Source organism: Spinacia oleracea, chromosome 3 (genome assembly GCF_020520425.1).
Source record: "Spinacia oleracea cultivar Varoflay chromosome 3, BTI_SOV_V1, whole genome shotgun sequence".
Taxonomy (NCBI): domain Eukaryota; kingdom Viridiplantae; phylum Streptophyta; class Magnoliopsida; order Caryophyllales; family Amaranthaceae; genus Spinacia; species Spinacia oleracea.
The window spans coordinates 67,649,385-67,666,662 of NC_079489.1; the positions used below are offsets into that span (position 1 = coordinate 67,649,385).

Consider the following 17,278-nt stretch of genomic DNA (forward strand, 5'->3'; position numbering starts at 1 on the left):
TGTGGCTGCCGTGTGTGTGTGAGTTTGTGCTCATGCGTGATTCCTAAATCTACAAGAGTTAGTGTATGATTAAATTCCTATTCCTAATTGGATAAATTAATTAAATAGAATTCATGTAGGATTCTAATTTCAATTAATTCGTATCCTACTAGGATTACGATTCCTTTTCCATAACTCTATAAATAAAGGCCTAGGGGTCATTATTTATACACAAGTTTTAAGTATTCAAAACTAAGATTTTTAAGCAGAAAAATCAGCCAATATTCTTGCCTACCTAACCGAAAATATTAGAACCTTAAGGGCGATTCTAGTTGGTCAATCTTAAGGCGGATCCGGACGTGCTGTGGACTATCTACGGAGGGACGACACTTGGAGTCCTAAAGACTTGTTCTTGTTCGGTTCGGGCGCAGCTAGGGAAGGCACGCAACAAAGAGTATGCATCTAAACTATGCTAAATGATTATGTGTAAATAATATGTTTCCTGGCTTTATGGTTTTTCCGCATGATTTATGAACTGTCATATGAATCATAACCTAACACGGTCCTCACATCTTTGTCATCGGAACTCATCCACAACTTATAGTTTTCAGAAAGACCCACAAACCCATTTGTAGCTACGGCCCAACGCGGGAGACCATCATAATACCTAGCCCACGCTAATACCCGTGTTTGTGAAAAGGCCGCTACCTTAGGTGGTACCATATCAGAAAAGGGGATAGTCTGCCTTAAACCATATTGACGCATGACTCGGTAAGGGAAAATATAAATGGGACGAGATAGCCCCAACAAAGAAACATAAACCGATACATCAGACCCCCTGTCATAGTAGTCAAACCCCACCATGCACGGTACCACCCACTTAATAGAACAAATGCCATAAGTAAAAAAAGAGGTCCATTCGGCCTTGTCCTGGCCTTGGTGCAAGTATTTTCGGTTACCCAAAGCTATAGGGCGATAATGTTTAGGATCGGCAGGAGCTTCCAAAAGTCTAAGCCGTTCCGCAAGCCAAATCTGCAAAAACAGGTACGATCGAATCAAAAGAATGAAAAGAAAGAAAAAAGGTTCCTGGGGCGCAGTTTCAACGCCCAGGACCAGGCGCCGAATATTCCAGCGCCCAGCCCTGGGCGCTGAAACTCAGCCCCAGGCAGAAAGAAATATGTGCAAAAAAAATACATGTGCGCAAGGAAAAGATCGATTACCTGCAGCAATAGGGGGCTCCCCTTAAAATATTCAGATTTGGCGCCTTTCTTCAGTTTATCCGCACTCAGCAAAGTCTCAGCAACAACCAACGGCATAATAGAATAGCAACTTTCCATCTGGCTAATCGAGGGGATCAACCTTATGTCACCGAACTCACCATTATTATTCGACAGCAAATAATGATTCAACAAGCAAAATACAAGGGCTCGAATGTTCAATTTTTGTTCGGTCATATTTTTACTAGGCCTAAAGTGATGTTTTACAAGTTTTGCCAAATTAACCTTATCATCTACAACAATCTCAGCAAACATGTTATCATCTAGCCCTAGGAAAGCCCTTATGGTTGGTTTACCCTCTTCAACAGTGCCAGGGGTAACAGGAGTAGAATTAGTAGGATAACCAAGGATCGCAGCAAATTCATCGGGCAAAGGACATATTTCATTGCCCCGAAAGGAAAAAACATGATGATCAGAGTCCCAAAAGCTTAGGGCAGCATGCAGAAAGTTATAATCAATATTAATTTGTTGTAAACCTAAAAGTGCCTCTAAGTGGTATTCTTTTAACAAAGCTTTTTCTGTGGGAGTAAGGGCTCGTAGCCAACTTCTAACAGTCCGTTGGAGTGAGAAAGTAGGGATCGACATGGCAAAAACAGTGAATAATTAGAGCACAGCAAAAAGAGAGAAAGAATTTGAGAGTGGTGGAAAATAAGGACGTACCTAGCCCCTATATATAGCTGAACGCACCCAATAAACATCCTGATCCCATTCGGAAACGTGTTTAGAAATCCGAAAATCAAATATTACCAGGAAAGAGCTTTCAGCGCCCACCCCTGGGCGCCGAAATGTTTGACGCCTGAGCTTGGGCGCTGAAAATGCAGCCCCAGGGCTCAGATTTCACAAAACACGGAATAGGAAAGGACTTAAGACCGTGTTACTAAAACACGAGGCCCTATTGCAAGTAAGATCAAGCCCAAAGCACCTTTAGCTCCCAAATAAGCAAAAAAAAAAATATAATAAACATTAAAAACTTGGTCGAAACTTAGACTCGTCTCAGAAAACGCTCATGTACACTTTTCAAAAAAGCAAGTTAAATATTATGGTCATTCTTCGAAACACCAAAAATATTTGTCGTCAAGTCATTGGTTTTCCAAATAGGAAATGTCTGTCTGTCAAAGGGATAATCTGGGCCAAGCCAAAACCGGATGTCGCCTGAAAACTAAAGTCGCACTCCACGGCTTCGCTAAAATAGCACACTACTATAGGAGGTCGCTCGCACATACGAGCGTGACCCCAAACGTGATCACAAGATGCAAAAAACAACCGACGAGCCCCAACGCTTGGGGGATCGCAAAAAAATGGACTCCAACAAGGAGCGCGCAATCAAAATCACATTCCCAGACTGCGCCACACACCATATCATGTTTGGATATCTCAAAAAAAAAATATTGTTAAACAAAAACATACACAATGTGGACCCACTTATAGGACACATCTAATCAGGAAATATTACGACCCACCAACAGGTTGTAATCACAAAAGCCCTTCTACATAGGCAAAATAAGAAATTCAGAATGGGCTCGCCGACCCTTAGCGGGCGGGGTTTGCGTCACTAGCCGCGCAGGTCCTCAGTTTTCGAAAGAAATAAAATTTTCAAATTTAAAATAGGCTCGCCATCTTCAGCCGGCGGGGTCTACGACGCAAACCACGTAGGTCCTTATTTTAAAAAAAAAAACAACAAAATAAAATTTCAAAACAGATTCGTCCACTTCTATCGGACGGGGCGTCCACCCTCAGCGGACAGGTTCGCCGTCTTCAGCCGGCGGGGTCTACGTCACAAACCGCGTAGGTCCTTATTTTCAAAAACATCAAAACAGATTCGTCCACTTCTATCGGACGGGGAGTCCACCCTCATCGGACAGGCTCGCCCACCCGGTGGGCGAGGTCTGCGTCACTAACCGCGCAGGTCCTTAGTCGCTGCAGCGATAACTTTTTTCGGTTTTCCCTTTTTCCAAAAATTTAAGGATTGGTTTTCCCTTTTTCCAAAAATTAAAGGATTGGTTTTCCCTTTTTCCAAAAATTAAAGGATTGGTTTTCCCTTTTTTCCAAAAATTAAAGGATTGGTTTTCCGTTTTTCCAAAAAAGAACGATATACTGGATTTTCCTTCGTTTTACGTCCTATAAAAACAAGGGGGTTTTCTCGTTTAGCTAGCCCTGAAAATGAGAATCTTTAAAAACGTTTTACCTCGTGATTGGGCTTGGCCAGGCCCAATTACACTTTACAGCTTTAATTTCGAAAACATCTGTAGCTACTCCTAATGACAAAGTGAGGGAGTTTCTACGCACCTTTAGATCCTTCCAATGACAAAGTGAGGAAGTTTCTATACTATCAGTTGACAAATCCCAGTGACACGTGAGGGATATGTCGACACTTCAAGTGATGACCCTTAAGTCAAATGTTATCACTCGGGGGCTCGTGAGACCCTCGCAAAACAGGTCACATACACCATGGCTTGTGTGACGCACTCCGTCTAATACTTTGACCATCGTCTTACTCCAAGACTCAGTCAAAGTGGGGGCTAACTGTAGACACCTACTTTTGTCCCCGTTCACGCAAGGGAAAGGTTCGATGATGAAAGCATAAAAACTCAACTTGACAACGCATCTCCTATAAAATAAACGAATCTCGATTCCCCATTTCATTTCACCCGAAACCTGCTATTTATGGAAACCTGCTAAAAATAGTAACTGCCGTAAAAGGTAGCGTCTAAAAGTGGCAAATCATAAAAGATAGAAACCTGTCAGAATTAGGTGTTGCACTCCAACATAAATCCTAAATGAGATAGAAAACCGCGAGAATCCTATTCCTAATAGGATTCGGAAATAGGAGTCACGTATTAATTAAAATCCTAATGAACCTAGAGTTCGTAACGGGCCCAGAGCATTCCGTCATAAAATTGATACGCGCTAAAAGACTCGAATTAATCTCAAACTCTACGGATTTTAGGAATCCGAATCTGACTAAACAAAACTGCCCAGACCCTATTTTCAACGCCTGGCTCTGGGCGCCGAAATCTTCGGCGCCCAGGCCTGGGCGCTGAAAATATTCGGCGCCCAAGCCTGGGCGCTGAAAATACCTGGGTACGTCTCTTTTCCTAATTCTTTGTGGATTAGAACTCTGCAATTCTATCTTTCCACGAACTCTTCCCTATAAATCGGCCCCTAGTTTCGACGTGAAAAGACACAACAACACATAATTATATTCTGAGTATTGACTCCAACCCTTAGCCTAAGCCTCTCGCTGCGAAACTGTTCACGCGTTCTGTCGCAATCGATCCATAAATCGAACAGAACGTATCCTGTCCCATAATTGAGATTCGTTAAATAAAAAGGAGAAATAGCAAAGTCAAAGTGGTTAGTTTTCTGAGAACCGTGACGCACCTCTCAAGGGTGCGTCGTAATGTGTCCCTTTTCGATGATTTAACTGCTTTCCTCGCCCTTTTTATGAACTGTTAAACTAACCTAATTTGATTGTTCTATCACGCCTAACAAATATAATGTTTTTGGGAAATCGGATTATCATGCTAGGTCCCTTAATGTTATTTAAATCAGATAATCACGATCGAATTAGTATTATATGTTGCATATTGCTAAAATCAACTCAGATTAGTTTAATAGTTAACGCATGTCCCTTCAATTATTTATGCTGAGCTAGTAAGGATATTCTGCCTCTGGAGTTATCGACGAGCGAATTACTCCTCTCGGTAGTTACAGTCCCCCGAACCCTCAATCTCTACCTTGCGGGTGTATATTGAGAGATCCCCACACCAGGGATCACAAGGGAACCTACGGCCATCGTGGTCAAACATAATTGCACTCCCTTTATGTCACGATAACCGGGTTTTGTCAGTTTTTCTCATTGTCGTTAAAAACTGAATGACGACTCCTATATTACTAGTCAATTGAGTGTATACTCACAGGAAATCCAATTACACTTGATTGAATAAAAAAGAATCGTCACACCCACGAGGGACAAGGTCACGCATTAGCCTCGTGCTTTTTCGACCCCCTCACAATGTTGGTTGTACATTTTCTTGCACATATTTAGTGGCGTTATCATAATAAAATCAACAACCATTACATAATTGTCATTTGGTTGGACAACTTCCCCAATCAATGAGATTAACTTGGAAAGCTCGCAAATCATTGTTATTTATATAGAAACGCCCCCAAAGACCAAACTCTTTAGAATTGAGCCGGAACACAGATGATTCTAATAAACATTTTTTTTATATAAAAATCTCATGAAATAATTGCAAATTAACTAAATTGCAAGTCGAACCAAAATAAACTCAATATTTTTTTTCATTTAAATTCACCTATATTAATTTAAACTTAAAGTTTATTATTTATCTCAAAACTTAATTTAATTCACTTATTTATTATTTTAACATCTTCTTTTCTAACTGATTTAGTTACAAAAATTTATTCACATCAAAATGGAAAATTGAAAATGAGTAATCTGATATAAATAGTGCAAATAATATGGTATTTTCTTAATTAAATCGATAAGAAAAGTTAAAAATAAAAAAGAAATGATAAAAGTGAATTAAATAAATAAAAGTTGAAATTAATAAATAAAAATTGAATTTAAATGAATATATCAAAAGTATATTTATTTTCCACAATGCCATGTCATTTGCAATTTCATCAATAGCAATTTCATCAATAGCAGTTGATTTGGTGGAAACGAAGCAAACAAGCCGCAAGAGAGAGAAAGCGAGAGGACTCAGAAGAGAGAGAAAATGGAGGTACCAGGATCATCGAAGAAGATGATAGCAACACAAGCAGAAATGGTGGAAAACAAGGTTCCACTCGCATACAGAGATCAATGCGCACACCTTCTGATCCCCCTCAACAAATGCAGGCAATCCGAGTTTTATCTTCCATGGAAGTGCGAGAATGAGCGCCATACTTATGAGAAGTGTGAGTATGAACTCGTCATGGAACGTATGCTTCAGATGCAGAAGCTTCGCGAAGGTCAGAAGAATCAGCAAAATCAAACCATCCCTCTTATTCCCAAAACCGCTAATGCTTAGCTCCCAATTCCGATTCTTTTCCGTTTCAATTTCGGCAACTCTCTGATGGGTATGTTTCTAATCGCCTTCTACAATTATGGATTTTTTTTAGTTTATGGGTTTTGCTCATTTTCTTATTGTTATTGCTAATCCTAGGGTTTTATTTTCCGATTCCTTGTTAATTTTATTGATTAAAGTTTTGGGTGTCTTCGTCAATTAGGTTACACATCTAATTTGGATTTAATTTGAGTTTTCTATTGTTTTTGCTAATTCTAGGGTTTTTGCTTTGTGTTTTGTTGGGGGTGATCTGATTAGGTGTTTTTGTTTCATGTTGATGTGGTTGCATTTTTGGATTGATGTTAGTAATGGATTAGATTGCAGGTTGTGACCCATCGCTGCATTTCTAATTGTATCTATTAACTCTAGTATTACTCAGGCTAAATGAAGGGTGGTTAAATGTGTTTAAGGACCTTCTTAGGCGACTTTGTTAGTCTCCCATATATTAGGAAAACTGTTGATGTCTTTGGTGAAGAATGTTGATTGTTTCCGTGTCAACCCTTTTTTTCATGGGCAAGGTTGGGGTTGGGTTTTCAAATTGGTTCCCGAGTATGGCAATTACTCCGAATACTTCGGCTGCCTTAGAGGAAGAATCTGTTTTTATCATCTAGATCAGGGTTTCGTAGCTTGATTGATTTCCAAAGAAAATGTAGCAATTGGTAACTGGAGAAATATGCTTATTCCATGGTTTTCATTTGATGTTTTCATACCTGAACTATACTGTAAGGACCTCTTTTTCTATTGAACTGTTTCTCAAATCATGGTTTACACTTAAGAACCTGGAAAGTTCTTTAGCAGACCACTTCTCTTTCAAACTATAGTTCTCATGTTCTTTTCAGGTAGCAAGATGAATTATTATGAGTCTATGACTATCATTTCAGTTATTCTGAAATCTGCTTTTCCATATAGTACAAGATGATTGACTCATATTGAATGGCTTGTCAGTTGTCATGAAAATGCATTTGCTTGGATATTGATACTGGGCTCTGTCAATTGCTTGTTAAGTGTTGAAATTTATTAATTAAGTCAATATTGACGGTCCCTTTCTTCGTTGACAAATGCCTGTTATTTTTGGGTATTTGGATCCAATATGCTTGATGTAAGGAGACTATGGGGTCGTTTGGCAAAGCTTCTACAACAACTTCTGAAGGTGAGAATCAGAAACTAGGCCAAACATGAATTTTTTGAAGAATAAGAATCTGGTTTGAAGAAGCCCAAAAGCGTTTCTGTAGGCCTGAGAATAAAAGTTCCATTCTCGGGGAGCTCTTATTCCACTTTATTGAATCTTTACACTTGGACAATGATACCCCTGATATATAGAAAAATGATTTCCTGTCCCATCTTATTCATCACTACTTCTCCGTATGTTGTTCCCTATTCAACCCCTTTCTCTCTCTCATCTCCTCCATGGGCCATGGGTGCTGTGAAGTCTCTCTCTATTTCTCATAGCAAGAAGCAAATCCCCACTCTTCACCATCAAAATCAATTTGAAAGATTTTATCAACACCTTCATTTTTTCACCATAAATAAAAACAAAACTAAATCTCTCTCCTCATTCATCCCTCTCCCTCCATTGAATGTGGATCTTTAAGTTCATATAATTTTTTCAACCAAAAAATATGACTTAGACCGGCACAATTGAAAAAGGAGAGCATCGAGAATGGGATTATTTTAGGAGGAGGGAGAAAATTGGCGGTATGGGGATAGTTTTTGGGCTATGAATTGGCTATTATTGAGATAAATTGAGCAATTTTTGTTGACAATACTGTTCTTAAGGTCTGAACTAGTGTTTGATTTATCACTTAAATTTTTGTCGGGATTGCGGACTGATGCCTGATGGTGAGGATGGATGTGTCGTTGACAAGTGGAGTTCATGTTAAGGGAAAGATTATAGACAACAAGTTCAAGTTGGGATTCCAATATTCCATTAATTGGTGATGCTGGAGGTGGTGGTGGTGGTGGTGGTGGTGGTGGTGTAAGATTTACATTGGAATTGGGAAGGTGTTGTATTATTTTGCAGGTTGGCAGTTGTTTGGAGAGTTGGTTCTCTCTAGAATGTTGATGAAGAGAGTGATTAGAGAGCATCTACCAATATTCTAGTAAACTTCTTGTCGTCCATATTTTTTGTGGTCCAGACTTTTTGTTATCAATAATGTTTTTGTTTTGTTAATAATAATCTTACTTTCTTACTCCCTCCGTCCCGGAATACTCGACCCGGTTTGACCGGCACAGAGTTTAAGGGACTTGAATTGACTTATTTAATTTAATAGGTAGTAGTTGATAGTGGGGTATTATTTTAATGTAATTAGTGGGAGGTGGGTTAAGAGGTGGGGTTGGGGGAGAGTAGGGGTTGGATTTTTAATTATTTTTTGTATGGAGTAAGGGGTAGGTGGGTTAATAGGGGTGGAGTGAGAAATAATATAATATTGTTAGAATATTTCCATTTATAGAAACAGGTCAAGTATTAAGGGACGACCCGATAAGGAAAACAGGTCAAGTATTCCGGGACGGAGGGAGTATTAGTTATGAACTTATCATATACTGCGTGTAAAAATATTCAACATTGTTTATTTTATTGTTAAGAATAGACCAGGAGTCATAAACTCTAGAAATACAAAATGGGCCAAATTGTGTGAAACTATTTATGTTTCTTAGAACACTACTTAAATTTAATGGCTAAACAATTCTATTTCTCAAAAGTATTTCTCTAGAAATAGTTTCTATGAAACTACTTTCAGGAAACAGAAAACAACAGAAGCTTGGCCAAATAGACCCTATGTTAGTAATGCTACTTGCCCTTAATAAGATCATCCCTATGTGAAGAAATTAATAGGTGTGTCCAACATCTGAAATTTGAAGCATCATTTTAGGAATAAGCCACATATGAACTTTGGGATTTTGGTCACTAAGGAACAAGTAGGCAATTGTGCAACTCTACTAGTGCATTCATTCACTACTAGTCACCAGTCAGCAGTCCTAGGGGGTGAGACAATAGAAAGCAGTGTTCTATTATGATTTATTATTGATGACTATCATTATTTTAGTTTCAAGTTTACTGGAAAAGATTGTGACGAAGTACCTTATTTTGTCACAAATATTGTCAACAGCTCTTGTTTTACCTTATTACCTATGTCCATCTAAAGAACAAAATATATGTCCAAAAAGGGTGTCGCAGGAAAATAAAAGAGCTGGGGTATGGGAGAATAATGCTGCAGTTGTCATTTTATTTAGTGTTGATGCAGAGATGAGTATAATGTATGGAGTGGATATATGTCCAAAATGGGTAGCAGGAATAAATGGCCTTGTCTGCTCTCTGATATGCACTTATCCTCCCTCAGAGTGAAGCCTTTTAAAGAGAAACTTTGTGGTTTGCGCAATAGTTTGAAGTGGATACTATGGGAAATAACAGTGGATGTCTTGTACGGTTGTACCAGTAGGTTTGGAGATGCCTTCCCATGGTCACTGGCTGTGAACTTTTAGTATTTGAGGAGTTTGCTCATTAGCATAGTTCAGAGCTTAACTCATTAATTGTAGGGAAATCATTTTTTCAATTTGTGCGTGCATGCATTTGTGCACCTGTGCGTCTTTGTCATTTTGTACAGATCTTTCCTTGTAGAATGTCGACCTGTTAGGTGGACAGGCCTGCAAGGACTGAGTACGTTTTCGCTTTCATGACATTCTTTCTCCTTGTTCACCGCAACTCTTTTCGAATTCGTTAGTTTGATTGCTCTGTTGACAAATGTGCCTTACCTAAATAAAGCCAGTTAGGATTAGATATTTAGATCATTGAAACTGATATATTGTATTGGTCAGTGTGTTGCTATAACTAGCCAGAGTGCTGGATGTTTAATGAAAACATAGTATTGAATAGGTCTTGTTTCTCTAGATCAAATAAAATGGTGTGCATAGTTGTTTTTTTATTTTTGTGTATGGAATCTCAGGATTTAGGCTAAAGTTTGGCATTAAAGATACAGGTAGGAACTAGAGCATGTTTGGCCATTGATATCTGTTGATTGCTTCCTCTTTTCCAAATTAATATTTACATACATTAGTTTACGGTGCCTGGAAAAGTAGTCACATTTCAAAAAACAGTGAAGGTTTATGTTTGGATTTTAGTGTGCTCTTCCTTAAATTAAGCTTTTTTTCATGAAATGCCCCCGAGGTTTAATGAAATGCACCAAATACCATCAACTTTTCAGAAATGCACCAAATACCCATGAGGCCATGAGGTTTTGTAAAAATGCAAAAAATACCCTTTTGACTAATGGACGTTAACGCCGTTAAACTTTCCGTTAACTTTTTTTTCCTCTTTTCTTTTCTTTCTCCATTTTATTTTATTTTCTTTCTCTTTTCCTTTCCCTCCCCCTTCCATTTAGCCTACTGTAAAGCTTTGTTCCTCTCGCCAGAGCTCCTTCATCATCGACCTTCGATCTCCTTTTCCTTGTTGCAGTTGTGGTTGTTGATGTTGTCGCTGTTGTCTTCCTCATTCTCTCCTACTTTCCTCTCCTCTGCTTAACTCTCATCGGAGCTAAAGCCTCGTCACCGCGGCATCGCCAACTCTACTCAAACCTCAAATTTCATTTTCTAATTTCTCTTCTCTCTCAACTTTCTCTCTCCTCCATGAGTGGCTGCCACTTCCACCTCCTCCTCCTCTGTCATCCTAAGGCCATGGAAACCACCCCTTTCTCTCTAAAACTCAAATCTTATAACTTTAATCAAAGAATAATTCATCTATTGAACAGTTGGCCTCCGGATCTTTATCCTTAAGTTTTTTCTACGAATTATGAGAGATTTTGTGTTGTGATTTTTCTGCAAATCAATGGGTATTTTTTTTGTGATTATTGTGGATGATTTTTCTTGATTTTGGAGCGGAAGTTTTGGTGATATTCGCGAATATTTTGGGTGATATAACAATTGATTTTCGCTAGGTTTAAGATACAATTTTGGGTGATTTTTGGGTGATTTAAAGTTGATCTTCTGGGTTTAAGAAAGAAAATGAGAAGAGAAGAGGAAGAGATTTGGTTAGTTTAAAATGGTACAATCTACAATGTGACAACTAACTATAATCCGAACAGTATTAGTTTAAAATAAAATCATTTTCTAGTTAATTTGGTTAGTTGTGTTAATTAAGGATTAATTAGGATATTTACAAGTTAATGACTAACGATGTTAACGTCCGTTAGTCAATAAGGGCATAATGGTGCATTTTCACAAACCTTAGGGGTATTTTTTTGCATTTTTACAAAACGTGAGGGTATGTGGTGCATTTCTGAAAAGTTGAGGGTACTTGGTGCATTTCGTTAAACCTCGGGGACATTTCATGAAAAAACCGTAAATTAAGTTATACGATAGAGAATTGAAAGAACACAAGTAACTCTATGATGAGATGGTACAATCTACAATGTGACAACTAACTCTGAACCGAGGGGTGGGGAATACATAGTCCCTTCTAAAAGATGTAAATAATGGTCCAAAGATGCAACTGCAGCCCTATTTTTCTGGATGGATACACCATTGCATCTTGTGTATTTCCATTATAAACGCAATTTGATTTTTCTATTACATTGTTCATTGACTACTTGATCTTGTTTGCAGGTTGCTGAGTTCGTTTTAATTGTCATGCATGGCTACTTGGTTTGTTGTACTGCTCGGAAGTTTCTCATTCTAGACTAATAACCTTGATGAAAGTACTTTTGTTTTCTCCCAATCTATGTTACAATAAGTTGATGTATAACATGGGTTATTCAGAAATTTTGAGCTTTATGCTTCTCTGCTGAGAGTTATTAATTAACATGAAACAGATTTGCAGACCATTGCTCAGCTCTAGTCTTGTTTATGAGAAAAGAAATGCACTGATATTGGTTGCTCTGCCTGCCATAGTAATAAAATTATCTCAACCAGGTATAGGCCGAAAAGGTTGTTTGTTTCTGGTATTTGCGAAGTCTGAAGTTTCTACTGAAATATGGAGAGAATGGGTTGCATACTTACTGCTTACATGTCAAACACCACGTACTACATTTCTACAATAGAGAAGAGGATGTTGTCAATTCTTGGATTTTGATTATTCTGAAAGTTGGAGTAATTGAGTGACATTACAGTAATAGGCTTGGGCCTTAATTGTGGCCTAATTTGAGAAAAATGAGCTGGCTTTCAGTAATTATCAGAAAAGCTAGTTCTGAAATGATGAATGGCTCAGGCTGACCATTCTCTCTTTTGCTTACCTTCAACTGCTTGGTCCGTAGTACAAGGTTTCTTATGTTTCCTCCAAAAACGAAGGTCGAAAGTCGAAACATGTACGATGCTTTTAAAATGATAAGCACTTGTATAGTCTCCGATCGGGTGTGTGCATACGTATATCACATATTCACATTGCCTGATTGCCCTATCTAGAGCAGAAAACCCTTTAGAAAGAATTAGGTTTGTTGTTATAAACAATTATCTAAACTCATTAAATGGCACTCAATACTCTTTAGGTTTGGTGTTGTGAATTTGTGATGTATCCACAGCGTCTTTGGACTTCCGATATGCTCTTTGATTATAGCTAATACTCCCTCCAGCCTCCAGTTGGTAGAAATGATGGGAATGGCGAAAATAAGCAACTTAGCTTGGTCTTCTGGACTTGTGGTAGAGCCTAAACAATTAAACATGAGTGTGTGTGTGTGGGCCCAAACTTAAACTGTACTCTGTAAAACAAATTTCAAATTCCAGAAAATCATAACTTACTGGGCCTGGGAGAATTATACGTAAATATAAAATATGTCATAGGCTTGTCACTTTCACTCTCATTATTACCCTTTTCAGGAGTCTCACGTCTCACGTCTCACGTCTCACCAATTCTACCTTTTTCCTGCTTGCTTTACTCTTTACGATTTTTTTTTGTTTTACAAGTTATATGCCGGTATACCCCCTTCCCTTCATTTTTATTCGCCTTATTTGTCGTTTTCATCCGTCCTTCAAAAATTGTCTCAATATTATGGAACAATAACTTTATTTTCACATAAGGTATATTTGGTCCGATCTCATTATTTTTGGCTCTTCTTAATTTCATTTAACCAACTCTTAACAAAAGATTAATAATCCGTCCGAGAAAGTTTAAAGAAACGGAGAAAGTACTGTATTATATGGTCGTTGTTAGGGATAGCTCAGTTGGTTAGAGCTTCCATCCCGATTCAAGGTGATCCTGTGATCAATTTTCATCCCCGCCTTTGTGACTCATTTACATCCAGAAAAAAATATGACCGTACTAGACTACTAGGGGTCAAGTTGCTCAAATTCTTTTTTTTTTAGAGCGGTCAAACGTTGCTCAATTCCTCAAATTGACTGATTTAATCATTAACATGCATTTATGGCAAAACTCATAGGTCTGGTTTTGTGGAAATAGTAATCCCCAACTTAATTATTTAGCACCATCACTCTATAACGACATAGATTGTTGCCATTACCTAACGCTTTGAAAAACTTCTTTCTATTCTTCTAGAATTAAACTTTTTTCACTGAATCCATCTGTGGAATCGTCTATGTTGAAGTTGTGATGGCTAGTGATGTCATATACTTAGAGGATCCGCCTAACGAGTAACTATAGGTCTTGCACGCACAAGTTGTACGATCGATTTATTGTACAGCAGAATAATTGTTATCAATTTTTTTTTTGTATTTCAACCTATTTATTTTTAATTTTTAATTAATTACACATTTTCTATACGAGGAGAAATACATCAACCAAACATTTTATAAAAAAAAAAAAAGTCAAATTATAATTTTAGATATCCGTGCGTGCATGGAATCTTATCTAGTACGAGTAATAATTAGCCGTTTTTGCTTAATAATATTGGGCGTGCGTTTATAACTGTTCAAACATATCGACAATTATGTAAAAGTATTTTAATTCTTACCTTTGTTTGTTAAAGTTAGGGAACAACATCTGCATCTCGCTCACCCGTTGACATCCCTAATTGCAAAAAATCAATTTAACTACTCCATAGTACATAGTGTGTAGTATATAATACTATGTACTAGATTTTAGCCCGTGCGATGCACGAATTCTATTAAATTGTTAAGTTAAAATAAAACTCCTATATACACTAACTGCTATATTATATATATTATTATATTAGTTGTTTTTTATTTTGGATTAAATTTCATTTTAGATTTAACTAGATTTTAGCTCGTGCGATGCACAGGTTCTATTAAATTGTTATGTTTAAATAAAACTCTTATATATATACCAATTTATATTTTATATTATATTAGTTTTTTATTTTGCATTGAATTTCATTTTAGATTTATTTTTTAATTATGAGAGTGTTTGTTTTTGGATGAAATTGTATATGCCTAATATTAATAGTTAATTAATAAAATTTTCTACGTGGCACTTAATTATTTATCTATGTTGCACTCGACTTTTTTAATTCAAAATTAATTTTGAAATCTTATTTTTCATTGGCAGAAACCATTATATTTCCTACATGGCGCTCTAATATTAGATTAATGTTTGATTTTAAATTGAAATTTATTTATTTTATTTTAGATTAGTATTTGATTTTGGATGAATTTTATTTTAGATTTATTTTTTAATCTTTAGAGTGTTTGATTTAATATGGAGTTGTATATAAACAATTAATTAATTAAAATATCTATGTGGCACCTAATTAATTATCTACGTGGCAATCGATTGAAATCTTATTTTTCATTGGCAGGAACCATTATATTTCCTACGTGGCGCTCTAATATTAGATTAATGTTTGATTTTAAATTGAATTTTATTTATTTTATTTTAGATTAGTATTTGATTTTGGATGAATTTTATTTTAGATTTATTTTTTAATATTTAGAGTGTTTGATTTTAGATGGAGTTGTATATAATAACAATTAAATAATTAAAATATCTACGTGACACCTAATTAATTATCTACGTGGCAATCGATTTTTTTAATTCAAAAATAAATTAGAAATCTTATTTTTCATTGGCCGAAACCATTAGTAATCCTAGGTGGCGCTCTAATATTTCAGCAAATATGCCTCCTTTTATATATATATATATATATATATATATATATATATATATATATATATATATATATATATATATATATATATATATATATATATATATATATATATATATATATATATATAGATTAAGGATTAAATTTCAGTTTAGATTTATTTTTTAATTATTAGAGTGTTTGACTTCGGATGAAGTTGTATATGCGTAATATAGTAATTAATTAATAAAAATATATACGTAGCACCTAATTATTTATTTACGTGGCACTCGAATTTTTTATTTAAAAATAATTTTGAAATCTTATTTTTCATTGGCCGAAACCATTAGATTTTCTACGTGGTTCTCTAATACTGGATTAGTGTTTGATTTTGGATTGAATTTGTTTTAGATTAGTGTTTAACTTTGGATGAACTTTATTTTAGATTTAATTTTTAATTATTAGAGTGTTTGATTTTATACGGAGTTGTATATATTAATAATTAATTAATTAAAATATCCACGTGGCACCTAATTAATTATCTTCATGGCACTCGATATTTCTAATTCAAAAATAAATTAGAAATATTATTTTTCATTGGCCGAAACCAATAGTAATCCTAGGTGGCGCTCTAATATTTCAGCAAATATGCCAACTGCTATATTTATATATTAGATTTGATTATTTTTTATTTTGGATTGAATTTCATTTTAGATTTTTTTTTATTATTAGGTTGTTTGATTTTGGATGAAATTGTATATGCGTAATATTAATAATTAATTAATAAAAATATTTACGGCGCCTAATTATTTATCTACGTGGCACTCGACTTTTTTAATTCAAAAATAATTTCAAAATATTATTTTTCATTGGCAGAAAGCATAAGATTTCCTACGTGTCTCTAATATTCGATCAGTGTTTGATTTTGGATTGAATTTTATTTTAGATTAGTGTTTGATTTTGGATGAATTTTATTTTAGATTTATTTTTTGATTATTAGAGTGTTTGATTTTGGATGGATTCGTACATATTAGTAATTAATTAATTAAAATATCTATGTGGCACCTAATTAATTATCCACGTGGCACTCGATTTTTTTAATTCAAAAATAAATTATAAATCTTGTTTTTCATTGGCCGAAACCAATAGTAATCCTAGGTGGCGCTCTAATATTTCAGCAAATATGCATCCTTTATATATTAGATTTCATTTTAAATACATGTTGTCTAGTAATATTTGTAATTAGATATATACTTAGGATTTCATTCATTTAATTAATCTCGTGTAAAAGCCAAAAATCAAAAGCTAATATAATACTATGTATTGCATATTTTAAATATATGTTGTCTAGTAAGACTTGTAACTAGATTTTAACCCGTGCGATGCACGATTTCTATTAAACGGTTAAGTTAAAATAAAACTCCTATATATGCAAACTGCTATATTTTATATGTTACGTAGTAGATTATATTAGTTTTTTTTTTATTTTGAATCGAAGAGTGTATGATTTTGGATGAAATTGTATATGCGTAATATCAATAATTAATTAATAAAAATATCTACGTGGCACCTAGTTATTTATCTACGTGGCACTCGACTTTTTTAATTCAAAAATAATTTTGAAATTTTATATTTAATTAGCCAAAACCATTAATTAGATTTTCTACGTGGCGCTCTAACATTGGATTAATGTTTGCTTTTGGACTGGATTGTATTTTAGATTAGTGTTTGATTTCGGATGATTTTTATTTTAGATTTATTTTTATTTATTAGAGTGTTTGATGTTGGATGGAGTTTTCGAAAAGGAAAAGGAGACATACTAAAGAAACAATAGAGAAAAGGAAAACATACCAATCGAATTCAAGAAAATTCTTCAACCTTCGAATCCAATAATCGCCAAATCTGGTTAAGGATTGAAGATTCAGTTTTACCAATTTAATTTCTAGGAGGAATTGAGATTGAG

At 35.5% G+C, this 17,278-nt stretch overlaps 1 protein-coding gene across 1 annotated transcript; it reads left to right on the top strand.

The window, feature by feature from the left end:
* The first annotated feature begins 5,903 nt into the window (after positions 1-5,903).
* LOC110783490 (NADH dehydrogenase [ubiquinone] 1 beta subcomplex subunit 7) lies at positions 5,904-12,144 on the top strand. The gene is made up of 2 exons (XM_021987830.2): positions 5,904-6,344; positions 11,927-12,144. Exon 1 carries the CDS (start codon positions 6,002-6,004, stop codon positions 6,293-6,295), a length of 294 nt encoding a protein of 97 aa, XP_021843522.1. The 5' UTR covers positions 5,904-6,001; the 3' UTR covers positions 6,296-6,344; positions 11,927-12,144.
* The last annotated feature ends 5,134 nt before the right edge of the window (positions 12,145-17,278 follow it).